Source organism: Odocoileus virginianus, chromosome 23 (assembly GCF_023699985.2).
Source record: "Odocoileus virginianus isolate 20LAN1187 ecotype Illinois chromosome 23, Ovbor_1.2, whole genome shotgun sequence".
NCBI classification, from domain to species: Eukaryota; Metazoa; Chordata; class Mammalia; order Artiodactyla; family Cervidae; genus Odocoileus; species Odocoileus virginianus.
Genome location: NC_069696.1, coordinates 42,501,416 through 42,527,574, shown reverse-complemented (window position 1 = coordinate 42,527,574; position 26,159 = coordinate 42,501,416). Strand labels below are relative to the sequence as shown.

The window sequence follows — 26,159 nt, the reverse complement described above, 5'->3', positions numbered from 1 at the left end:
GTTGGCATCAAAATTGGTTTTCGTTTAAAATTTATGCTGCTTGTGGTCTATATTACCACGGATGGGTGGGGGCAGGCAGCATACAATTATTTCTGGAAGGAATGTGCCTTGTTTTGCTTGTTTTTGTAAGTGCTTATTATTCCTCCTCCAATAAATAAAAAAAATTATTTAAAGGAAATAAAGATAATTCTATAGAGATCCATGTTTGTACCTGGATCCTAAGATGTATGATATATTCATGAGGGCCCCACATACATTCGGGCTTTCCCAGTGGCTCAGTGGGTAAAAGAATCCACCTACAATGCAGGAGACACAAGAGACATGAGTTCGATTCCTGGGTCAGGAAGATCCCCTGGAGCAGGAAATGGTGACAACCCACTCTAGTATTCTTGCCTGAAAATCCCATGGACAGAGGAGCTGGTGGGCTATAGTCCATGTGGTTGCAAAGAGACTAAGCACTCACAAGCACATACATTTCAATATCTATATGCCAATTGTATAAGTACCTATAGCCTGTTCAATTTCTTATCTGCTTTTGAATTAAAATATTTCTTTTGAACTCCATACACTCAGAAACCCAGGAGTAAAAAAGGCCCCCAAGACTGAGATTTCAGGCTCACCTCACTCCCAATTCTCTGACTGGTGCTAGCCATGAAGTTCTAAACTTTGTCTTCCTGCTACAAGGTACTTGCTGGAGGTGGGAAATGGGACTTCTATTTCTTGTTGTCACCTCTAAGAGTACCCAACCCATTTTCCCGGACGCCTATCCAGTCCACGCCCATGTAGGTTCAGTTGGTGGAGGACACTGGGAGACAATGTGGGGGCTGCTGTCCATCATGGAAGAGAATAAAGAAAACCTGTGTCCAGCCAAGCCCATCTGTGCAGCTGGCTTCCAGCCGCCACATCAAGGTGGTGGGAATGGTCAGACGTTCTGCCAACTTCAAGTTTGGAAACTGTTTTCTGCTGTTGCTGAACCGTGACCTCCCTGTACCTCCCCTGTCCACTCTGGTCCCCAGGCCAGCAAATGCCTTGGGGGCATCCTGATTGCCAAACAGGAAAGTACAAAATAGCACACAATTTGAATTGCAGAGGAAAAACCGAAGCAAATAAAGACATATTAATTCACCGACCAAACAGGCGGATTTGGGGTTGGCCAGTGATTTTACTTTGGATGGGCTCTGCAGATCTATTTGTGAGAGCAGAATGTTATTTCAGTTCAGTTTAATACAATTTTGTTTTTGTACGGAAAACACTTGGTGTGGCCTCTGTGCTGGGTCATCCCTGCCTCAGTCTTTCTGGATCAGGACCATGGGATCTTGTTTGGTCCTGGCAGGTCCCTCTTGGGTTACATATGGATGATGAGATGAGATAGGCACCTGTGATAGAGTGGGTACCCCAGGCTTAAAAACACCTTGTAAGTTTGTTCTGACCACCTCTGTTCCCCCACCTCTCAATGAAATTTTACAAGACTAAAGTACTTTGATGAGCTTGTCTTTCTCATCCTAAGGAGAAGCCCCAGGCCTCAGCTTACAGTGCATGTTAGAAGCCTAAAGATACTCAGGATGGACACATAACAGAAGTCATGGTAGTGGCAGAAATACTAATAATGGTGACGGCAAACACATAGGGTTTGGGATGAGCCACACACTGTCCTTGGTGTTTGTACTACTTAACCTTCACAGCAACTTTATGAGATATTGTCACAGATTAGGAAACAAAGGCACAGAGAGGCTTAGTAACGTTCCTAAGGTCCCACAGCATCAGGGCCAGGATTCAGACCCAGGCAGTCAGGTTCCAGAGACCAGGCTCTCCAATACTATGTCATGCTGCTCTTCACTAGTAATAAGTACATCACTTATGAGCCACATGAGGGGCACTGGGCCAAGACAGTCAGAGAGATTTAGGAAGAAGGAGCTCTGGGGACACAAGAATTTGCCTGAGGCTGGACATAATGGAGCTCAAACTCAAATGTGGCTTCCCGATTACAGAAACCTACTTTCCCCTGAACTATTCTCAGATGAAAGATTATAAGCTCAGACCATGTCAGGGTAAGGAAGGAACTGGCTCCCTGTACATGCAGAAGCTTCCAGAAGTAGCCAGCTTTATAGAACAGGTCTGCTTATGACATGTCATGTCTAAACGAAGGCAAGTAATTTTTGAGCCAGGAAAGCACAGACGTTACTGCTTAAAGGAATCCCTTCTGCTTTTTTCCCTCCCAAGCCAAGGTCTCACTCCTTCGTTTACCTTCTGTATTAATGAAGCGGCAAAAGATGGAGCCAAATCAATTCAGGAAGAATCAATAGGAAAGTCCTGGCAAAGATGCCTTCTGCCCAACAGTTAAGCTGTTACAACCTGCCTGTGGGAGTTAATGTAGAGGAAATAGTCCCTGGGGCCTCTGGGAGGATGGCTTCCTGCCAAGGATGCTGTTTCAAAGTTGGACACAAAGGTGGAGGCAGAATCTTTAGGGAGCTTGGCCTGGGATCTCGCCAAGCTCTCTTTTTTTTACAGCAGACTTGGAAACAATCACTTGCCTCTTTCACACTGAGCTGCCTTGCCTAAATTGCTAAACTTGCCAATAGGTTCCATGTTTTGCCATCCCTGGCAGCTAAGGTTTGGAAGGGCCCTTGATTCATCTGGGGCCTGACTTCATGTCTGACTACAAGAGTAGACTCTAAGCTCATCTGGGGAGAAACAGGATAGGAATCAGCTGGAGTAGGGGATAGACAATGAATTTAGAAACACAGTGGGACATCCAAAATGGGGAAGGATGACAGATTTACCAGAAAAGGCAGGTGTGTGTGTGTGTGCGTGTGTGTGTATGTGTGCACGTGTGTGTGTGTGTGTGTCTGTGGGTGTGTAAAGGGTAACCTATTTGACAAACATTTATTGAGCACCTACTCTTTTTTGGGCTAATTGCAACCTGAAGTAAAAAAGAGTGATAAGATCCTAGCACTGAAAGAGTTCAATCTGTAATTCAAACATGCCTATTATAATGCAAAATCCATTCCATTCTGGTTTAGGTCCTTCCCTGGTAGCTCAGACGGTAAAGAGTCTGCCTGCAACGCAGGAGACCCAGGTTCGATCCCTGGGTCAGGAAGATCCCCTGGAGCAGGAAATGGCAACCCACTCCAGTATTCATGCCTGGAAAACCCCATGGAGGGGGGAGTCTGACAGGATACAGTCTGTGGGGTTGCACAGAGTCAAACATGACTGAGCAGCTAATTCAATGAGAGCATCCAGCTCCCTTTGATGGAGTCACTCTCTGCCCCTCTAATGGCATCACCTCCATCTCCCTGACTTTGTTGCTAGTTCTTGTTATCAGACAATTTTTTCTTTGGCTGAGTCAATGAATGCAACTTCTTTGCTGTTTCTAAGTTCCGTCTGTAAGATCTATTTGAAGACAACTGTTGGGTGCTTCTTCTTCACATACTATAGAAAAAGAAGCCTCCTATAATCTCCGAGACAATCCCTCTCTTCTCTGTGTTCTTACTGCATATAGTAAATGCCTCTCTTAGTCTTTGTCATACTGACTTTCTCTAATTCTTTTTATATTCATAATCAACTAATATTTACTGAGCAACTCCCTTCAACCAGATGTTGTAATAAGAAATTTCAAAAGATGTTTTGTTTAATCCTCATTCCAATTCCCAATCCTCATTCCCTGACATAGGTGGTACATTCTCTCTACGGATAAGAAAATTGAGGCTCAGAAAGAAGAGGTGGTTACATTTCTCCCAGTTTCTATATCTGTGGAATGTGGATGCTAATACTGACCTTGTAAGGCAGTTGTGAAGAGTAAATAAGTAAAATGTACTTTTGCAGATAGTAGGTGTGTGATAAATGGGAGCTATTTTTTTTTTTCCTAGTAACAATCCTTCCATGGTCAGCCTATTTCATTTTGCCAATGATGATGATAATAATGATGACAGTAATAACATTTACCTAATATACACTCTGTCCAAGATATAGTGCCAAGAGTTTCACATGCATTACTTGCCTAATCAATTCAGGTAACTGGTAACATTATTATCCTGTTTTATAGAAGAAGTTGGAGGCCAGAAACAAAGTTACTTGTCCACAATCATAATAACCTTAAAGAATAGGGCTGGGATTGGGAAAGTTCAGTTGGCTCCTAAGCCCCTGCTCCCAACTGTTTCTTCCTCTACCACACCCTAAAACTGAGCTGCTCTCTATTGCATCCCGTGCCATCTAACTACTGGGTACCAAGAGCCCTGTCACAGTGCCAAGTGGGGCATGGAGGGAAACTGGGGTGCATCACGACCCTGTGGATGTATGAAGATCTGGCAAAACATAGGCATGCAAAGGAAGAGCCCCAAATGAGGAAGAGCTCAGAAAGGGTCTGGAGACCACGGGATTATCGGAGGTGCAATGAAGAGAGGGCAGGAAGCACTGAGAGGAGAAGATTGTGGATTATGATGAAACCTTAGAGTGACTCCTCCAGGGATGACTTCAGCCTAGAAATTTCTGGACAGCAATTATGAACATTCAGGGAAATTAGCTCCAAAGATGTCTGCTTTCCTTTTCTCTTCCACTTCTCCCTGCCTCCTACTCCCCCCATCCCAGGGTTTCTTATCTGAATTCTTGCTCTTATAAACACAATCATCTATTCTAGTTGCCTCACTGTTACTAAGAAAGCAATTCCAGGCACAATGGCAGCTGGATGCCTGCCCTGAGATGTGGTCCCTCATATGGTTCAGGCCTCCCTAACCTCCCTGTTTGTTTTGCCTCTTTTCCAGTGATCCGGGCCAAGGTGGTGGGGAAGAAGCTGGTGAAGGAGGGGCCCTTTGGCACGCTGGTCTACACCATCAAGCAGATGAAGGTGAGTGACAGCCCGATCCCAGGCTCCAGGAGGGTTTGGGGGCGGGCAGGGGACAAGGTTTCTGTCAGAGAGCCTTGGCCAGTGGAGGCAAGCGGAATTGGACTTCGAGTGTGTTAGCTTGGTGTCTGACCCAGCCACAGCCCCTCTTCCTGGCAGGAGAGGGCACAGATGAGGCAGCAGAAAGGGAAGGGTGGTGGTGGTGGTAGCTGTTTCATCCCAGAGCCAGGGCAGGTGGAGTCCCTCAGAGGTGGCTGTTAAGAAGCTGGGCTCTGAAACCAGACAGCAGACAGTCCTGTTGTCTAGTTACTATGAGCTATTGGCTAAGTCACTGGCCCTCCCTGGGCCTCAGTCTTTCTATCTATAAAATGGGGGCAGGTAGGAATGTTGACTAGATGGTCTCTACGGGCTCTTCTGAGGTTTGACTTTTTAGGATTAAACAATGCCTACTTTTAAGCAGTCACTAAGGTTACAACTTAGGTTTGACCTCTCAAAACTTTACATTGAACTTACATCAAAGGAACCTCAAGCCAAAGTAGGAACTGCACCCTCTTTCCCTATTTTCCTGGGTTTAATTGTCTTCTCACATCCCAGTAGTTAGCATCATCTATGAAGCATATTCATATAACTGAGCATATTTGTGAGCACATTAACATTAGGAAACACATGCAGGAAGCATGCCTTCAGAAAAAGCACATCAGATTAGAAAGCTAGGGAGCCCGCCGCCTAGTCTCAGCTCCATCCCTCCACTTGGCTCACTTGCGTTACAACTGCCCCCTTTCCTGGGCTGAGTTTTGCCATCTGTTAACAGTGTGGGGTGGAGCCCTCCTGGCTGAGGCATTTCGGGATTCTAAGTGCCCTGGGACATGGGCTGTGTTGCTTCTAAGCAGGAGCCAGTTTGGGTGCCTTGGCACAGAGGACTGGGCCTCTACCCTGAACAGCTTGGCAGCTGGTCCATCACTCTCTAAGCACCTCCTTGCATGCAGCACTCTGCCAGGAACTGTGGAGGCCACAGGGGAGATGCGGTTCCTATGTTTAGGAACTCTAGTCGGGAGAGAGAGCAGACATGTGCATGGCAAATCAGGAGTTTGAGATGGGGTGTGCCCAGGTCCCAGTGGACTGCCAGCCTGAGTACAACTCAGTGCTCATATGTGCATTCCCAGCAATTAGAGTGGGACCAGCAGGGACTCAGTAAATGTTTGTCCATAATGAGGGAATGAGGGTGAGACCCACTGGCCTGAAACCCTGCAGAGGAAACAGTTCGTGGGGAGGATTGAGAAGTAGGGAGAGACACAGCCATGGGTGGTACCCAGCCATCTCGGAGGCAGACCTCCAGGCCTCATAACTCCTGCGTCCTGAAGCCCAAGGTTAGATGTACTGAGTTTGCAGAACCTGTTGCTTTGGATTCAATTTTGGAAACATCCACAGCCTTCTGGTTATGTAATGTCCAGAGTCAGCCCTGGCCAACTGCCCTTGGCTGCCCAAGCCTGGTCATGGGACCAGCTTATGTCTTCAGACGGCTATGGGGAAAGAAGAGTGGGTGGAGGGGGGACCAACAAGAGCAGTAACAACCCCAAACCTCACTGTATAACCCCTGGAAGCTGGCAAGCAGATGCAAAAGCAGATTAGACAAAGGCAGAGGTTCAGGAGATGCATTCCCTGTCTTCTCGGAAACAGCCTTTCACACTGTGAGAGACGCTCTGTGGCTAGCAGAGTGCTGGGAAGGGAAGAGCTGGGGGCAGCAGTTCCTAAGCTTGCCCAGCTCCTCTCCTTCCTTCAGGGCCTGGATGCCAGGGTCACCAGAGGCCTTGCTATGGGCACAATGTCCCATTCCTGCCTCACTGGGGTAAGAACAGCCCCCTGGGTGTCGTTTAGAGGCCAAATGACACTTGCTCACCTATCTGCTTCAGAGAAATCACCCATTCCCAAGATGCTGGTCATAGGCTGTTCAATTCACCATCTTTCACCCAGATCCATGGATCAGAGTGCTGGGCATTAGAAAATAAAATTCCCTGTCTTACTTGTGACAGAGGCTCAAAGAGAAATGAGTTGCCCAGAATCACACATTTCATTAAAGGCAAATCTAGTTCCCAAGCTGAGGTGTCAGGACTCCTTCCCAACCCTGGGTGTTCTTTACATGACTCCCCAAATCTCCCTGAAATCCTACTTCGATCATCAGCCACCATCTAGTACCTTTGTTAACTCTGCCCCTGCTACCAGCCCACTATTAGATAAACCATAGAACTGGTCATTGCCCTTCTATGCAGAGAGACCACTGGATTCTGCTGGTCTCCAGCTGCCGATCGGCTAGGCTGAGAAGGTGCGGGACAGAGGAGCAGGAGCAGGCCGTCCTCCCCTCCCTCACTCCCTTTCTCTCTTCCTCCCTGCCTTCTCTGTGCTCTGCACTGCGCTTTTCTGAGCTGAGATACAAAGATAAGTGTTATAATGAACACAAGGCTCCACACAAGTAACAGTGAATGAACGTTTACTATGTACATGCATCCTGAAAGCCCTTGCATGGGTCAGTCCTCACAACAACTCGATGAAACAGATAAACATTATCCTCTGTTTTACAGATGAGACTTGAAAGGTTATACAACAGTCAAGACCATTTCGTCAGAAACTGGTAACTAGAGTGAAATTAGAGTTTTTGCCTACAAGGAGATTACAGAGCAGCAGGCTGATTCACTCTTCCTGCCCACTTTGGGGGCTCCCCCCCCCCAACAGGCCATTTGTATCTAATTCCCCTAGGAAACAAAAGGAGTTTAGCTTGGGTTTGTGGGTTTGTCATCCAGCATTGTAGCTCTTGACTTGCAAAGGGTGTATGGAAAAAATCTTTGTAGGAAGAAAGGGGAAGAGGCCTGAGAGGGGAGCCTGCAGGAGTTTTGGCACTGGTCCCTGGGAGCTTTGTTCTAGAGGATTAGTCTACCCAGAGAGTCAGCTAGGGAAAGCAAGGACTCCCTTAAAGCACGGCTAAAGGAACTCAGGAGACGTGAGAATTTGAGCTGCGCTATCTTGCCTCGCTCTTTTCTGAGTTCCCAATCTCTCACTCCCAAATTTCTCACCAGATGAAAGGCAGGCAGACCCTCCCCCATATGCTAATTCTGGAGCCTCCGGTCATCCTCTCAGGTATATCTTGAGTGTGCAGAGGAGAGACAGGGAGGGTGTTAGAATGTGGAGGCAGCTTATTGCAAACTCAGACTTGGAGATTAGCTGGGGCTAGGCTGCGGAGCAAAGGTGGGAGTTCCCAGAATTGGATGTTCTAATCTTTGGGGACCTTATGTCTCATCAGGACTATGAGAAAGCATCTGCTTTGCTGTGGCTATAGTTTATGCCAAGGAAACCCGCTCTCAGACTGGCTACAGAGGACAGCATGTGGGGGACATGATGTCCCAGCTGGTCTCGGGCAAAGTCCCATGGGAAGGCCCGCTGGTCATGTGCTGTGCATGTCCTGACCCTGGGGAGGACAGATCTGTAGACAATCGGATTGCCTGGCCCCCAGGACTTCCTTCCTTCAGGGCTTTGTCTAATCAAAATGAGCAATGGCAGCACCTCGCCTTTGAAGCTCCAGATGGAAGCCTTTCTGGCCACCCCCTCCCTGCGCTCCCCCTCCCTCCGGCCGGCCCACAGGGAGGGGGAGCCCCCCCACAGCCCAATGCCTGTGACTCTGTCCTGTGCTCTGCCTCTCCAGCTAGACAGCCCGATCTGTGAGAGAAAATCCACGCACTTGGTACTCCAGGCAGGTTTCTACTGCCTCTGAAACTCGACTGCCTATGAGAACCAGCGTGAGTTTAAATGAGTTCAGCCTATAAAGCAGCGGCCAGCACAGTGCTGATCTTCCACAGGAAAGTCAGAAATATCTGACATAGTGGTGACAGTTCATGCTGCGAATATTGATAAAGACCAGACGACATCCCATAAGAAATAGGTTAAACTCCCCAAACTCAGAAATTTCTTTCTCATATTACTTGCTCCTTCACTCCAAGGGAAGTTAAGTTCTTGGAACTTCATGTACTTACTATCATGAAGCGAGGCCGAGAGGCTTGTAAAGTCCAGTGTGGCGTGTGGGTATGTATATATGTGTGTGTATATACATATATATATATATATACAACAATGAAATATTATGATGGAATATTATGCAACCTGAAAAAAGGAAATTTTGTCATTTGTGACAACATAGGTGAGCCTGGAGGACATTATACTAAGTATAATAAGCCAGACATGGAAAGAAAAATATTACATAGCCTCATTTATTTGTGAAATATAAAAAAAGTAGAATTCTTAGAAACAACGAGTAGAATGGTAGTTATCAGGATCTAGGAGATGCAGAAAATGGGAGATATTGGTGAAAGGTTACAGACTTTCAGTATTGAAGTCTGTGTGAGTTCTGGAGATCTAATGGACAGCATGGGGACTATAGTCAACAACATTGTACGACATACCAGAAGGGGGCTAAGAGAGTAGATGTCAAGTGTTCTCACACATAAAAAGGTAACTATGTGAGGTGATGGATGTGTTAACTAGCTTCCTTGTGGTAATCACATCGTATACATATATCAAAATAACCCTTGCATACCTTACATTGATACATCTTTTATCTGTCAGTCATACCTCAATAAAGTCAGAGGGTGTGCAGAAGAAGCAACCTGCCTACTTCTGAAACCACCTTTAACTATTTGTACCAAGAGACAAGGCTGGGCAAGACATGTAGGAAGAAGGGGACCAAGTTCTTCTGTCTGCTCATGATGAACTTCAGTATAATTTGTTTTAAAGTAACTTGAACTAAATGTGTGCCAGGTGCTATTCTAAGGCATTTAATTCTCAAAAACACCTTATAAAGTCAGTGGGTTGTTGTTGTTTAGTCACTAAGTCACGTTCAGCTCTCTGCAACCCCCTGGATTGCAGCACGCCAGGCTTCCCTGTCCTTCACCATCTCCCAGAGTTTGCTCAAACTCATGCCCACTGAGTCAGTGATGCCATCCAACCATCTCATCCTCTGTTGCCCCCTTCTCCTCTTGCCCTCAATCTTTCCTAGCATCAGAGTTTTTTCCAATGAGTCAGTTCTTTGCATCAGGTGCTTTGCCCCATTTTAGAGATGAAGCAACTGAGGCCCAAAGATAGTAAATGACTTTCCAAGAAGCTAATAAGTAGCAGAGACAAGATACAGACTCTAGTTGTCTGTCTATAGAAATTGAGTTTACCATTAATCTTCCATTGACTGGACTAGATCAACCACCTTTCCAATTCTGAGATTCTCTGATTTTAGGATATTATAAACCCATTATAACTCTTCTAAATTTTTCAAACCAATTCTAGGTCTCTATGGCTACAGACATAATAATACTTTAGGATAAATATTTAGATTAAGCTACATTAATATAAAGAAAAGACAACAAAATGAGTAAAAAATCTGCCTAACTTTACCATACATTTATTACAAATGTATTGTTATTTTCAGAATTGACCCTAAAAGGCAGCTCTGTATTTGTCAGACTCAGTCATTTATGATGTATTAAGATTCTGACTTTGTGTGTAAGTGCTAGAAACCATGTTAAAATAAGGTGTTCTTCAATGCACAAGTAGCAATGATGCTAAGCTGATTTCAACAAGTTGAGTTCTACTGGGCAGGGGCTTGATTCTCACTCATAAAGCAGAGAGGAGATAAAGGGAACAGACCAACATGGAATAAACTGAGGCTCCATGGGCTGTCCTGAAAAACCTAGAGCAAGTACTGAGTTGGAACACTTGTCAAAAAGTCAAGGGTAATCCACACCAAAACGAGAAGTTGCTGGGCCTGGAAGTACGTGCAAGGGACATTCTCCCGAGGCCACACATGATGGCATGCACACAGCAGCCCTCTTAGGTACGCGTTCTATTAGAGCCAGAGAGGCACCATCCGCCACTGAGGAACTGAGGGGTGGGGTGTGACAGGCCCATGCCCCCCGCAGCATAACTGAAAACAGAGTGAAGACAGAAACCACCCCCACCCCCTGCTCTTGGCCGCATTTCCTTGTTTCGCTGGAGAGCCTCAAGGGAGAAGAGGGTTGAGAAGGGAGGCCAGGTAAATTAAAAGCACCTGCACTGAAGGTTGTACACAATTAGAACAATACTCCCCTTAAAAAGGAAGTTGCTCCCAAACCCTGTCAGTCCAACAGACCCATTATGATGGCGGGGCAGGGGGAGGGGGAGGGGGGGGGCTCATGGACCACCTATCCCCGCCAGGCAATAACCACTTAAAAGAAAACAGGGAGAAAAAAACCACCCATTAGATTGAATGGGAGACACTTAGATGAGACACCAGTGAGGTGATGTCTGGCTTTTTATTAATTACCATAAGTAAATTAATAACGCTTGCCAGAACTAAAGCAGAAACATTGTCTTATTGGAAACCCTTAGGATAACCCTGGAGACCACCAGCCATCCAGGGCTGAGAACTGGGGAATAATGGGATTCAGCAACACCTCGGTGCTCCCTCCCACCCCTACCAGCTCACACGGTTAACAGTTGTCTCAACAGATCAGGGCCCGCAGAACGCTCGTGGACTTGACCTGGAATCACCAAGTGGGTTCAGCCTCCATTATGTTCACACTGCTGGCTCTGAGCACATGCTGAAGAAGGAGGCACAAAGCTATAAATGGCACCTGCCTGCATCAAAGGCCCTTAGCCATGAGCTTGTGAAGCTGCCAGGGAGACAGTATAGGATAACGGTTAAGAACAAGTTCTCCTGCTTACATTCCTGTCTCTGCCACTCACCAACTGTGTGGCCTTAGACAAGCCACTTAACCTGCCTGGGCCTTGGGCTCCTCACCTATAACATGGAATCGGAGGTGTGACTGGCTGGATGGGAAGGTTTCTTGGGGAAGGCACCAACCCTGGCTCAGAAGAGAGAGGAGCAGGTGGCTTTGCCTCTGGAGTGAAGACCCTTGGGCAGGTAGTTCAGTGACCAGCCACAGTGGCCTCTTAAGGAAGTCTGATCCCACAGCCCAAATGACAGCATGTGTTCTGAGGTCTGGTCCTCCTCTCATGACATTCCTTCTGCCCACAGATGTACCGAGGATTCACCAAGATGCCCCATGTGCAGTACATCCACACAGAAGCTTCTGAGAGTCTCTGTGGCCTTAAGCTTGAGGTCAACAAGTACCAGTACCTGCTGACAGGTAACGGCCCACTCTAGCATCTAGGTCAGGGTTTGGCCAAGGTCCACGGCTCTTCAGTTCAGAGGATGAAGGGGTTGTAGTCACAGCAGTGTTCTCAGGGCCCTGGTGATGTGCCCGCTGAGTTGTAAAAGAGTTATCTAGAGCTGAGTCTATCTTACTTGGCCAGTGGTGGGAGCTTGAAGTTCCTATGTGAGGCTGGGTTTTACTTATTTTTTTAAATTAATTTTTATTGGAGTATAGTTGCTTTAGGAGGCTGGGTTTTAGTCTCCATTCTACCACTGATTGGGGAGGAAATCTCCTAGTTTTGCAATTTCTCAGCTTTACTATAAGTAAAAAGAAATTGCTAGTACCTATTGCTCTCCACATCTCAGTCAACCTATTAGGTCTGTCTTTTAAAGTTATCCACTTTTAGGCAATCAGTGGAGAAAAGGAAAAAAGCAAAAGCAAGACCAAAAAGTCATTGATGTGAGAAGAGAAAGTTGGTCTCTGACCCCAGCTCCAGTGCTCACTGGGCTTGTGGACTTTCCACAAATTGCTTAACCTCTCCTAGCTTAATTTTCTGCATGTGGAAAACAGGAATACAATCCATCCTAAAAGGTGTTGGAGAGGATGAAATAAAATCATGGGACTGAAAAGTACACAGTACATACATTTCCTGGCCTAAGGAGGTTACTCAGTAGGCATGAATTCCTTGTCTTCTGGCTGGGTTCTGGACAAAATAACTCTCCCCTTGTCTCTTTCCTCCTCTAGGCCGTGTCTATGATGGCAAGATGTACACAGGACTGTGTAACTTCGTGGAGAGGTGGGACCAGCTCACCCTCTCCCAGCGCAAGGGGTTGAACTATCGATATCACCTGGGTTGTAACTGCAAGGTAAGCCCCAGGGAGCAGGCAGGGGAGGTGCTGGCTTGCGGCCCTTGTCAGCTCCTCCAGTACTGGGCACTGGGCCCTTGGGCTGGGAAGGGCGTACATGTCAGGCCTGGGCAGAGGGGCAGGTCTGAGCAGGGGTGGTGAGGAATGTTGCACCTATGCTGAGCAGTGAAGAAGGAGAGGAAAGAATGCCTTTCTGCTGTAATCTGTGCTGCCCACTTTGCAGCTGCTGGGGCAAGAGAACTCTTCAGCATTCTTGACCCCCTGCCCCCACTGTGGCTCAAGGTTGTAGAAGGTAGAGGATCCTTAATGGCAGGTCCTGCCAAGCAGTCCCAAGTGGGCTTGCCTAGGCAGCCGACTCACTGGTGGCCCCCACCCAAGGCGGCTTAACTGGTACAGGACTGCTGATACCACTTGCTTCAGAAGGTCACTCTTCAACCTGGCCCAACTTCTTGACCCAAACACAGAGTTAGGGCCCACAGCCTTGCTGCTGTGGGAGGCAGTTGGGCCAGTCTCTTAATTCTCGTAACAACTCTGCAAAATTGAGATAACAGTGATTACTACTATTATAGTTTTAATTATCTCCATTTTGCAGATGAGGAAACAGGGGCCCAGAGAGTAGCTAGGCCTAAGTCACACAGCTCACTAAGTCTGATTTCCAGCCTATGGTAGCTGGACTCTACATTTTTATGCTTTAATCTTTCTGATTTCTCAATTTCCTACAACTGCTGAGAACTCTCATGCTTGCCTGTTACCACTTGAGAGGAAAAGCTCTCCCAAGTATCTAATTCTACCACTTTCTGACTGTGTGACTTGGGGCAAGTTACTTAACTTCTCTGAGGCTCTATTATTTGTAAAAGGGAGATAAATCAGTTGTGAGAATTAAAGAATAAGATAGAAGCACTCAGCAGAATGTCTGGTACACAGTAGGTGCTCAGCAAATATTGGTGAGTGTTATTTATTTTGTCCTCACTAAGGGAGGGATGTGGCTGGCCTCCACCGCAGAGATCTCAAGTTCTGAGTCCAAACTTGGGCGAGCATCAGGCCTAAGTCCACCAACCTTTGGTTGTTATCTCACTGCAGATCAAACCCTGCTACTACCTGCCTTGCTTTGTAACCTCCAAGAACGAGTGTCTCTGGACCGACATGCTCTCCAATTTCGGCTACCCTGGCTACCAGTCCAAACACTACGCTTGCATCCGGCAGAAGGGTGGCTACTGTAGCTGGTACCGAGGATGGGCTTCCCCGGACAAAAGCATCATCAATGCCACAGACCCCTGAGCGCCAGACCCGGCCCCACCTCACCTCCCTCCCTTCCCACTGAGCTTCCCTTGGACACTAACTCTTCTCAGATGATGACAATGAAATTAGTGCCTGTTTTCTTGCAAATTTAGCACTTCGAACACTTAGAGGAAAATCTATGCTGTCATATGGAGTTTATTTGGAACCATCCTCCTGGCCCCACCCCTCCCTTTCTTTTTGGTCTTTGACATCACCCATTTCCACCCGGAAATTTTTGGTGTCACGCCAGAAAGAATGAGGAATGGGTACTCCTCTTCTTCGTGATGATATAATCTATATTTTTTTAGGAAAACAAAAATTGAAAAACTACCCAATTAGGGCATTGTAATATCTACCCTTCTTTCTTCTCCCCCATCTCACCATCTCCCAGACTCTCCTCCCTCTGCCCTTCTCTTCCCTCTTCACAGTACATAAAGGACACAGACAAGGAAGCTGCTGAAAAGCCAACTGTTTCAAATCAGTCAAGGGCAGCCAGCAGATAACACTCAAGGTACGCGGAAGATCTCACACACCAAGGAGATGCTACTGCATGTCCTCACCAGGCTGTGTCTGTCTGTGTCTGCACATCAGAGTGAGGGAGGGAAGGAAGAAACTGCAGGAGGGTCTGGATGATGCAGCACACACACAGTTCCCCCAGCCCACCGATGCTTGGGTTGACCAGATGTTTCTGCGTCTGGAGCAAGCAGCCAGGCCAGAATAACAGAATTTTCATGGTTGATGAAGACTTAAACATCTGCCTGAGGTCAGGAGGCAATGTGCCTTAGACAAAAGCTCAGGTGAGAGACTAAGATGAATGTCTTTCCTCTCCTTACTTCCCACAAGATTTCCTCCTGGAAACGTCTTCGGTAGATCTGGCCAGGAGCTTGCCTTTATGTAAATTGGAGAAATATGAACACCATACACTATCCACAGATATAGAACAAGTAGATTTGGGTAGAGGATATTATTTCCAAAGTAGCATTTTAGTTCACCTAGGGGGGTGTGTTTGCATACACATTTACATATACCCACGTGGGGACATAAGCTAATTTTTTTTTTTACAGGACACAGAATTCTGTTCAATGCTGTTAAATATGCCAATAGCTTAATCTCTTCTATTTTGTTGTTGTTGCTTGTTTGAAGAAAATCATGACATTCCAAGTTGATCTTTTATTTTTTTTCATTTTAATTAAAATTTGAAATTCTGAGCACCCTCAGCATCCCTCTAATTGGGGTCATCTGACCTCTGTCCTCCTTTTCTCCTGCTTCATGTTTGGGGCCTTCATTTAACTGCCTTTACTGGCGTGGCTCAGATGGGAGATGCGAGTTAGTGTGGGTCAGGGCCTGGGCACAGGAAGGAAAGCTGCAGTGTCCTGCCTTGGCTAGATGGCCACCTTTCCTGGGTTTGGGGACAACTTGCTCCTTTTCCTGTAGCTTACTAGCGGGTGAATGCCACCTCCTAAGGCCCTCACCTCATAGAATTAAAAGTGGTGGTCACTGGGAAAACCTGACTCTGCAAACAGCTGTAGGGTTTTTGTTGTGTTTTTTTGAAATAAAACTATAATATAAATTCTCTGATTAAATAAAATTATTTTAAGTTTTAGTGTTGAAAGTGAGATGCCAAGAGTAGGTGATAAAGTATATTTTACAGAACTGAGGATGCTAGGATGGTTACATTTAACATGATGGCTCTGTCTCTTTTTTCAGATTATGGGTATTTGTCCTCTATTAGTATTTGTATCTTCAGTTCATTCCACTTTAGGAAACAGAGCTGCCAATTTAAACGGGAAAAAAAAAAGAAGCAGACAACACAATGTAATGTCTCGCTCACAAACACAAATGCCCAGGCAAGGTGTTTGGCAGAACCTCAGAGCGAGAAGGCAGTCAAGGCATCTGGTTTCCTCCAGACTGGTCTCATTACCTAGTACCTTTCACCTTGTGGTTGTGACATTTGGCATGCAGGAAACAGCAAGCTTTGCTCTCTCAGTGGGGCAGAGTAAGCAGAAGGAGCTGAATTCAGCAGGCCAGTGGTTTTTAAGGGGTAAGCCCCAGACTTGGTGTTTAAAGATTTTCTTAATTTGAACCTCAAAGTTCTACAAGGTGGAACCCCTAACCCAATCTGCACAGGTGCCCTCCCACTGGACATCAGTGTGACTTCCATGAGGCATCTGGCTATTCTTGGTTCCTGGTGGGGTCACCTCCACTCACACAAAGAGGGACTTGAGGTGAGGCCTGAGGACAAATCACCTGAAGTTTCCCTCTGCAAAGTTGGTGGAACCACAGTCCCATCTGCCAGGCCCTGGTGAGGAGAACAGCAGGTCCTGAGCAAAGAAGGGTCCTTTGCAGAGTGATGTCAGAGGGCGGTTTTTGAGCTTTCTATAAGCTATAGCTTTGTTTATTTCACCTGTTCACTTACTGTATAATTTAAAGTCATTTATGTAGCTGAGACACTTCCGTATTTCATTCATTTCATGAACGTTTTATTTTGCTAAATCTTATGTCATGTGTAGGCTGTAATATGTGTACACTGTGTTTAAGAGAAAAGAAAAAAACAAAACCCACATGCCACCATTTTTCTGAATCAAATTCTACAGTGGAATGGAGGGTAAAGACTTCTACTGTGCAGGCAGCTAGACTGGTAAATGGGGGAACTAGAAGGAATGAGCACTGCAGAGTCCTCTAGACTCCTTCCTCCCTGTTGGCATCCTAGTGCTTTCTGGACTACGAAGGAGAGAAAAAACAGCAAGTACATTCACATCCTTGCTCTATATCAACTGGCCCTGGGCACTCTGCTGGTTATTCCCATTCCTTTTCCCCTCTAGTCCATCCGTCCACCCCATTGAGAAGCCATGGTTTCACCTAAACATCCAGGGCCACGGGACCTGTGATTCTGAGATGCCTTGGCCTCCTCTGGCCCTCTCTTCTGCCTCCCTATGCAGGAGGCACCACATCTAGGCTCTCACTTCTCAGGCCAGTGCTCCATCTGGCCAGCACTGGGAGACTCCTGTGCTTTTTTACCCTTGCACAGCCCCAGACACATAATGGCAATTAGGCTACAGCCCATGAGCACCGTTTTTCATACTGTGGTTCTTGAGCAATTGAAAAAAACTGACTTATTGGAACAGCTGTCTCAGAGAAACCGTGGTCCCCAGGAGACAACACCCTGCCCTGCTTCTGGCCTTCATCATGTGCTAGCTGACCAGCAACATGGATTAACCAAAAATGACACCCAATGTTTGGCTCCTGGCTGTGAAAGTAAAAATATCACTAAAAGAGTTTCACACAAGAAAAACACTTTAAAAATCCTGACAGCAAAAACAAAACACAATGGGCGAGTGATGGGGAGATGGATTATCAACAGCTTCCAAACCGGCTCCTGGGAGGCACGAGGGGAGGGGCTTCATGAATTCTCCCAGGCACCAACCTCCTTCCTCCGTAGCTGGTCTGCTGTCCTGAGACCCAGAAGTGATGGAGAGAAACCAACTAGAGAAAACCCTGTCTGGAAGGAATGTATTTGTTGCTAAATTTTGTAGCACTGTTTACAGTTTTCCTCCATGTTATTTATGAATTTTATATTCCGTGAATGTATATTGTCTTGTAATGTTGCATAATGTTCACTTTTTATAGTGTGTCCTTTATTCTAAACAGTAAAGTGGTTTTATTTCTATCACATACCTGCAGTCTCTTGCTTCTTTGTGTCCTGACCGCCGCTGGGGGTTATGACGACCACAGAGGGTCTCAGAAGTCAGGTCCTGCCTGCTTTGGCCCCTGGCCTATGCGTAGTCGCTTCCCTCCATTCAATTCCACAGCATGGACCCACCCTACCCCAGCCCTTTCCCCAGGCGGGAGCATTTTCAGGAGAGGCATCCTAGACTTCCTGTGGCAGCTAGTGCAGCTCTGACCTTCTTCCCTGATTCTATGACCAAGGTTCACCCCAGTTCTACGGAATCTGGATCAACATCTAATTAACCTGTTAGTGGTTCGGGTATTCCCAGACTGAAGCCCTGACTTAGCCTTCCCTATTTTCTTTCTTAGAATCTCAACCTAGTGGAAGTGGGAGGGGGAGGCTCAAACAGCAGTCCTCGATGCCAAATGCCTGCCTGGAATTTCAAGTATGACTTGGCCTAGTTGGGAATGCCAGGAACTCACTACAGCCGTGCAACACCCCTCCCCCACCCTGGCCCCACTCAGAACTTACAGCTGGGCCTGTCACCCTCAATGCGCTGGGCTGGCGGTAAACCCCTCACGCAAATATTATCCCACTGTTGACAATGTTTCAAGGTATGGCTTCGCCCCAATTTTAAAACTACTCTATTTTGAGAACCTATTGTACACCACTGAGAAGGAAATGGCACCCCACTCCAGGACTCTTGCCTGGAAAATCCCATGGATGAAGAAGCCTGGTGGGCTGCAGTCCATGGGGTCGCTGAGAGTCGGACACGACTGGGCGACTTCACTTTCACTTTTCACTTTCACGCATTGGAGAAGGAAATGGCAACCACTCCAGTGTTCTTGCCTGGAGAATCCCAGGGACGGGGGGGCCTAGTGGGCTGCCGTCTGTGGGGTCGCACAGAGTCAGACACGACTGAAGCGACTTAGCAGCAGCAGCAGCATTGGACGCCAAGCACAGTACCCTGTATACATGATCGTGTTAAATCTCAACAACTCAGTGAAGTGGTTCCACTGTCATCCATGGTTTTCAGCCAAGGAAGCTGAGGCTCACAGAGATCCAAAGCCTAGTAAGCAGACAGAACTGGGATTCAAACTCAGGCTGGTTTGAGGATAAATCCTGAATTTTCTTCACCGTTTCTCACTTTGTTGGAATATGCCAGGTTCCACATGCCCCCTTCTTGTTCCAACCAGCACACCCTGGCTGGTAGGACACCTCACTAGATCAGATACAAGGGAAAGATAGTCAATGAGAAACATTTTTGCCTGCTTAGACTGTCCCCCCACCTGGAGACACCTATCAGTGTCTCCAAATAGGACTTGGAAGCTCAGTTGCCTAAGCTTGGGACTAAAAGCAGACTGTTGGAACCCTGTTAACCATCTTGTGCCTCAAGACTCGTGTTCTTTGCAAGGTATGCACGGGGCCATGGCCCTGCATTCCTTTAACCAGTTTAACAAGACCACTGACCATGAGAGCAGGCATGTCACGAGCTCTTTCCAGCAGCCCAGAACTCTTCCAGCCAACTTCTTCCGGCCGCAGGATGGAGAGCTCCCCACCTCATACTCAAAAAGACATTCACTTTTCCCACCCTCCAAACGGGAGGCTATCCCACATATTTGAAGCTAAACTCCAACCACTTCCCAGCGACAACCTTGGGTATATTCAAAAGTTTGAGGGCAAAGAGGATGCACAAGGAAACTGCCCTTTGACGATTAATGGAAACAAAATATCACTGCTTTTATTAAAATAAGAGTTGAAACCAAGTCCTGCACAGGGTTCACATGAAATAACATTCTACCTTAGAAACATCTTTCACCTTTACTATCAACCTTTGTTTCCAATTGCCAGCTCAAGTTGTCCCCTGATTTGCTGAAAATTCCATGTCCCACGGAATGCTGTGTGTCTTTGTCATTTACTCTACCACCTGAAATTTCACCTGGAGACCTGACTCCTCCCCTGGAGAGCCAGGTGTTCCCACAGGATGTCACAGCTCTTCCTTAGCGTTTCAGTGGTCAGGAAGCAGCCCGCATGCTGACCTCCTCCATTCAAATGGACTGAGTATATGGACATCTGTATTTATTCCATTCCACAAAAATAATCAGAGCGAAAAAAGGTACTCACCATTGGCTTGTGATTGGGGAAAAATGTTTGCTCCACAAGCGGGAACTTCTCAGGACCCAGTGAATGGAAGATCTTAATGAGCTGAGAGAACTAGGACAGAATATGACAGAACATTGGTCAACCACTGTTTCCTGGTATGGCGAAACATCCCACTTGATCCCAGGCCTCAAGCACCTATCTGCTCCAGTAGCTGCTCCCTGTCCCCAGGATAAAGGCCAGAGTCCTTGACTGGACATTCGTCCTCTCCAGTCTCCTCCATCATCCACCTTACTCAGCAGCCCTGGGAGCTCATTCTGTGCCCAGCACTGTGCTCGCCGGCACACACAGCTATACATATATAGCATATAAACACCCATGTGTTGTTCGGGGCAACACACTGAACATGTGAGACCAGGTCTGGAGGAAAGACAGCCTGTGGGCAGATGGCTGAGATAACAACATCTTGCTGGAGGGAAGTGAGGGGCTTGTGGGACCTGGAAGAGGAGCAGACAGGGGGTGAGGATGACTTCAGGAGCAGATGATATAAGAGAAGGAGGAAGGGCATTCCAGTGTGCAGTGAGACAGCTGTGTGCTAGAGATGCTCAGTGGACAATGAGCTGGGAATTCACCCATCAGGCAAAGGGAGCTGTCGGTGAACAAAAGCAAAGAGCAAGGTAGACTCTGATCAGAAAGAAGAAATCAGGTGCAGTGTAAAGCCTAATGTGGATGCCTAGTGGCTGGAAGAGGAGCTAAGTCTTGTGCCTAACTGACTTTGGGGTAAACTCAATACTGAGAGCTCACAAGCAAAGAACAGATAACTTAGGAACTCTCTGCATCATGCCAGGATTGGAAGACTCTTGGGCTGTAGCCCGCTGCTGTGGTGCAACATACTGTCAGGTTAGTAGGCTTGAGGGACCTCAGAAATATGAGAAATGATGGGAGGGTCCCTCATTCTACAGATAAGGAAACTGAAGTCCAGAGAAGGAGAGCAATTCCATAATCAACTAAGAGATTTGGAGAATGTCCGGCTTCACTACTTACTACTAGCAACCTAAGTCTCAGTTTCCTCTTCTGTCCAATGGAGACATTAGAAATACCTACTCATCAGGGTGAAGATTAAATATAATATGCATGTGAAAGGCTCAACACAGTGCACTTAGTACTAATGAATTGTGCTTGCTACCATCACCAAGACTATGTGGGAAAACAAGGATGGTGAACTAACACCACTGAGGACTTTTTCTAGGTTGTTGCAGGCCTAAAAGCTTAGTCAGGGAAGAGTGAGGAGGAGACCAAGGCCATAGTAACAATGGTTAAAGACTACCCATATCCACTAAATGAATGCATATGTGCATTCAATAAATCCTGAGTGCCAGCTCTGCAGAAACCTTGTCACCATGCTCAAAGAGTGAGAGCAGTAGGGTACCCCTCTCACCACTGACATTATTATAATGCAACACTGTACCATAACATGCTACAAAATATCTGTTAGGTAGTAACTACAAGAAGGGGTTTGGGAGCCAAGTTGTTTCTTCAGTTGCTTTGAATAAAAGACTCCCTTATTACTGAGCCTCCCTGCTGGCGAATGGGTCCATTTCAGGGCCAGGAGGCCAGTCCCTGCTTCCCCCTTCCTTCTGAGTCAGGCTGGCCCCGCACCTACCACCCAGGGCTTGCTGCAGAAGTTGTAGACAGAATAGAGGGAGTTGACGGCAGGCAGCCCTCCATACTGGAGGCCGATGACCAGGCTGCGGTAGTCTTCGCCCAAGGCCATGCTGTAGGCGTGCTGGCGGACAAGAATGAAGTCCGGCTTGAAGGATCTGCCGAGAGAGGGACCAACAGCAGTGTTACATACTTGATGGGCTGAGGGGACAATCAGGACACCAAGCCAAAGCCTGCTGGGGACAGCACCTCAGTTCAGAATGGGGACAGGGTTGGGGAGTGGGGATGAGGAAGACCAGATGCAAACACGCAGCAACTGCAAAGTAAAAGGACTGAAAACAAATCACACTTTATTTCTTTTTAAGGCTGCTTTCTAAATTTTTTATATTGAACAAGTATTTAATTTGAAAATGGAAAAAAAAAAACATATCAAACAATTCAGTGAACATACTGTGGTTTTACTAGGCACTGTGGCAGATACACAAGTCACTGAGTCCTCACGATTGTCCTGGGATGTGGGTGCTGCTGCTGTCAATTCCGTCTCACAGACGAGCACCAGGAGGCTCAGGAAGACCAGGTCACTTGCTCACAAAGACACCCTGCAAGTAAGCGGCAGGGCCAGGGCTGAACAGCCACAGGGCCCTGGAGCACAATGATGGTGCCGCGCAGTTCCCCTCTAGAGCGTCTCCAACGCTTGTCCCTTTCAAGCGGCAACCTCTGGAAAGCATCAAGAGTAGTGATGCCATGGCTTGAGAACATGCCAGGCTCTGCCAGGTCCCTCTGGAGATAAGATCCTGACTGAAGCTCACAAGCAGACCGGGGTAAGGTCAGGACTATTTCTCCAATTTACAGATGGGAACACACTGCAAGTCAGAGATGTTGTGAACTTCCCCAAATCACAAAGCTGGGAAGCAGGAGAGCCACGTTTGAACACAGGTCATCTGACTCCAAGTCCACATGCTCTACTCTCCATCACATGGCTCCAGGTAGATTCACACAGTGTTTCATTCACACTGCCAAGGATCCACCTGTTTCTGGACTCCTCACTTCTAAGTCCAGAGAAAATCAAGACTCACAGTAGGTAGGTGGTTTACACTTAAAATGGTGTGATCCATCTGACTCATCCAGACACAGACACTTAGCTTCAAATAAACTGTAGTTCTTTAAAATAATTCAAATATAAATTAAAATAACTCTCAAAGGGCAAAGACTTGCCCCCCAGGGAAGACACTTTTTGAATTGCTCTGAGCTCGGGCCTTATGGTGCCTGTCCCCAGGATCAGGGTCGTTACAAGAACATGTTGAAGGAATGAATGATGTACATAAACATCACATCCCATTCCCAAAGAAAAGGGCAAGGGAGTCCCTGGCTAAGCTGTAATTCATCCTGAAGGTGGCCATGTGGATGGTGACATCTGAGTGTGGGTGGCATGTGCTCATGGAAGCAGTCAGTGATGTCACTGTGGTTAGGGTTGGGGTTGGCTAGAACCTTGGAGCTGTTATGCCCACATCCCTGCTGCACTCTCAGAGATGAACGAGTCCCACCAGGCATATTACAGATGGGGAAACTGAGCCCTATAGCCAGGCAGTGACACGTCCCAGGTCACCCAGCAACACCACGGCCCAGGTGGAGGACGTTCCGCATCCCTTCTCTCCTCCTGCCTCCCTGCCCTTTGCCCTGCACCCTGCAGTGTCTCACGGCAACAGACATGGAAGGAGGGGTGAAGGGGTGTGTCTGTCTCTAACAGGGATCCGATGACCAAAGGTAGCACTGACTTATAAGCACTTTTTACTTTTATCTGATTTTAAAAATAATATATGCTCATTGTGCAAATAAAAAAAAAACAAAAAAAGCCCAAACCACCCTTGGAAAACAGGAAAAAACAAAATTATCTGCAATTCTCAACACAGAAAATTCTAATAACCTTTAGAATAATAAGCACATATTATTTGTGTTTTCTTATGTGTATATTATGACTCAATAATCTATTTTATGTATATAATATGCATTCATATTAATAATTGATTTTGTTTTCTATTAATTATGATTTTGCTGTTTTCCACATATTATGGTGTATTTTCCCTATCAAAATAGCTTCAGAAATATAATTTCTAATGGCTTCCTAATAGTGCACTGAATGGATATACTATATTAAGCCAACCAATCGTCTATTATTATCAAGTAGCCTCTTTCCAATATTTCACACATGCCCATCTTTGCACACAAATTAACCTCATTTAAAATCATTTCTTCAAGATAGAGTCTAAGAAGTGCAATTGTTGGGTTAAAGGGTATGAACGTTTTAAAGGTACTCAGAAAACTCTCCCTTTTATTTTTTTTTTACCTTTTTTTTTTAATTATTATTATTTATATATATATATATATTTTTTTTATTAGTTGGAGGCTAATTACTTTACATCATTACAGTAGTTTTTGTTATACATTGAAATGAATTAGCCATGGATTTACATGTATTCCCCATCCCAGTCCCCCCTCCCACCTCCCTCTCCACCCGATCCCTCTGGGTCTTCCCAGTGCACCAGGCCCTAGCACTTGTCTCATGTACCCAACCTGGGCTGGTTATTTGTTTCACCCTAGATAATATACATGTTTCAATGCTGTTCTCTTGAAACATCCCACCCTCGCCTTCTCCCAGAGTCCACAAGTCTGTTCTATACATCTGAGTCTCTTTTTCTGTTTTGCATATAGGGTTATCATTACAATATTTCTAAAGTCCATATATATGTGTTAGTATACTGTAATGGTCTTTATCTTTCTGGCTTACTTCGCTCTGTATAATGGGCTCCAGTTTCATCCATCTCATTAGAACTGATTCAAATGAATTCTTTTTAATGGCTGAGTAATATTCCATGGTGTATATGTACCACAGCTTCCTCATCCATTCGTCTGCTGATGGGCATCTGGGTTGCTTCCATGTCCTGGCTATTATAAACAGTGCTGCGATGAACATTGGGGTGCACGTGTCTCTTTCAGATCTGGTTTCCTTGGTGTGTATGCCCAGAAGTGGGATTGCTGGGTCATATGGCAGTTCTATTTCCAGCTTTTTAAGAAATCAGAGAAATGCAAATCAAAACCACAATGAGGTACCATTATACGCCAGTCAGGATGGCTGCTATCCAAAAGTCTACAAGCAATAAATGCTGGAGAGGGTGTGGAGAAAAGGGAACCCTCTTACACTGTTGGTGGGAATGCAGACTAGTACAGCCACTATGGAAAACAGTGTGGAGATTTCTTAGAAAACTCTCCCTTTTAAAATGTGCACATCACCAGGGCACATGACACTGTCTGTCTCACTGCAGTCTCATCAGTACAGCAGTTTTACAAAATGCATTTTTCAATTTGATAAACCATTTCCCTCTAAAGATACCCTGCACCCCATTGCTGTTTCAGTTTGCATTTTTACGATTTTAGTAAGACGGAATACTTTTAATAACCATATGTACTTTCTTTACTATAGAAGTCTGCTCACATCTTTCCTCATTAAAAAAAAAAATGGGGTCTCCCTGTTTCCTCATTGACATGAGCTCTGAGCTAGGATGGTGCCTTCATCTGTCATGTGTGGTAATGTTTTTACTAGTTGGTTGTCTTTTTATTTATGACTGTGAATCTTAACAAAACATGTGCTCACATTTTTCCATTCCCCCTGAGTCTTTCCCTTTTGATTTTGCTCTCTGCTTTGAAGCTCCGAGGGTCCTCTGGGGCCCCAGTTCTGACAGCGCGACGCGCCCTCTTCCCAGCAGTGTGGTCTCCCTCTCAGACAACAGTGCCAGCAGACTCGGTGCCTCACTCGGGGAACTCCACTCTGCTCTGGGAGGAAGCAAAAGTCTTGCGCTGGCCAGAATCCAATGGCTTGTCTCGGGATGCTCCAACTCTAGTCCCGGATATTATGGTGCTCTCTCTCTAGAGCACCTAGAACTCACCTCTAAACCAGATCTCTCTTACTCTTTGAAATAAAGTAGTGGCAACCTCCACTTTGTCTTCCAGGATTTGAGAACTTACCTCAAGCTTCCATATTCCAAGTGCTCTTTTAAAATTACACCATCAGCTCCATGCTCAAAACCCTCAGAAGGCTTCCGTCTTTCTGATAACAAATCCTCACCTCCTTACCATGGCTACAAATCCCCTGCCAGCCTCTCCATTATCATTTCTACTTTCTCCCTCCCTCACCTCCACCAAGGGCTTCCCAGGTGGCACTAGTGGTAAAGAACCTGCCTGCCAATGCAGGAGATGTAAGAGTTGTGGGTTCGATCCCTGGGTCAGGAAGATCCCATGGAGGAGGGCATGGCAACCCACTCCAGTATTCTTGCCTGGAGATTCCCATGGACAGAGTAGCCCAGAGGGCACAGTCCATGGGGTCATAAAGAGTTGGACACAACTGAAGTGACTTAGCAGCAGCAGCACCTCCACCAAAACCACACTGACAACTGCTCCTCCCTTTAATTTCTTTTCCTGGAGGCTCTTTTCCCAAATGGTGTGTGGCTGCCTCATTCTTGTCACTTATTGGCTTAAATTCATTTCCTGAAGGACACCTGTCCTGTTAGCTCTATTGAAATTTTCCTCAA

General features: G+C 46.3%; 2 protein-coding genes across 5 annotated transcripts in view; one reads left to right on the top strand and one right to left on the bottom strand.

The window, feature by feature from the left end:
- The window catches only part of TIMP3 (TIMP metallopeptidase inhibitor 3), a 58,543-nt gene extending 40,724 nt beyond the window's left edge, over positions 1-17,819 (top strand). Inside the window, exons 2-5 of the mRNA XM_020897014.2 lie at positions 4,758-4,840; positions 11,886-11,997; positions 12,748-12,869; positions 13,950-17,819. Coding sequence (XP_020752673.1) covers positions 4,758-4,840; positions 11,886-11,997; positions 12,748-12,869; positions 13,950-14,147 — 515 coding nt within the window. The 3' untranslated portion in view covers positions 14,148-17,819. The remainder of the gene's footprint in view (positions 1-4,757; positions 4,841-11,885; positions 11,998-12,747; positions 12,870-13,949) is intronic.
- Positions 1-26,159, bottom strand: part of SYN3 (synapsin III) — a 472,322-nt gene that overhangs the window by 301,333 nt on the left and 144,830 nt on the right. For all 4 annotated transcript variants that reach the window (XR_011483033.1, XM_070453985.1, XM_070453984.1 and 1 more), the window contains exons 5-6: positions 21,578-21,734; positions 19,939-20,028 (exon numbers count right to left, since the gene is read on the bottom strand). Coding sequence is in view for 3 of the 4 variants with exons in the window: in XM_070453985.1 (XP_070310086.1) it covers positions 19,939-20,028; positions 21,578-21,734 (247 nt within the window). In the remaining variant the exon portion in view is untranslated. The remainder of the gene's footprint in view (positions 1-19,938; positions 20,029-21,577; positions 21,735-26,159) is intronic.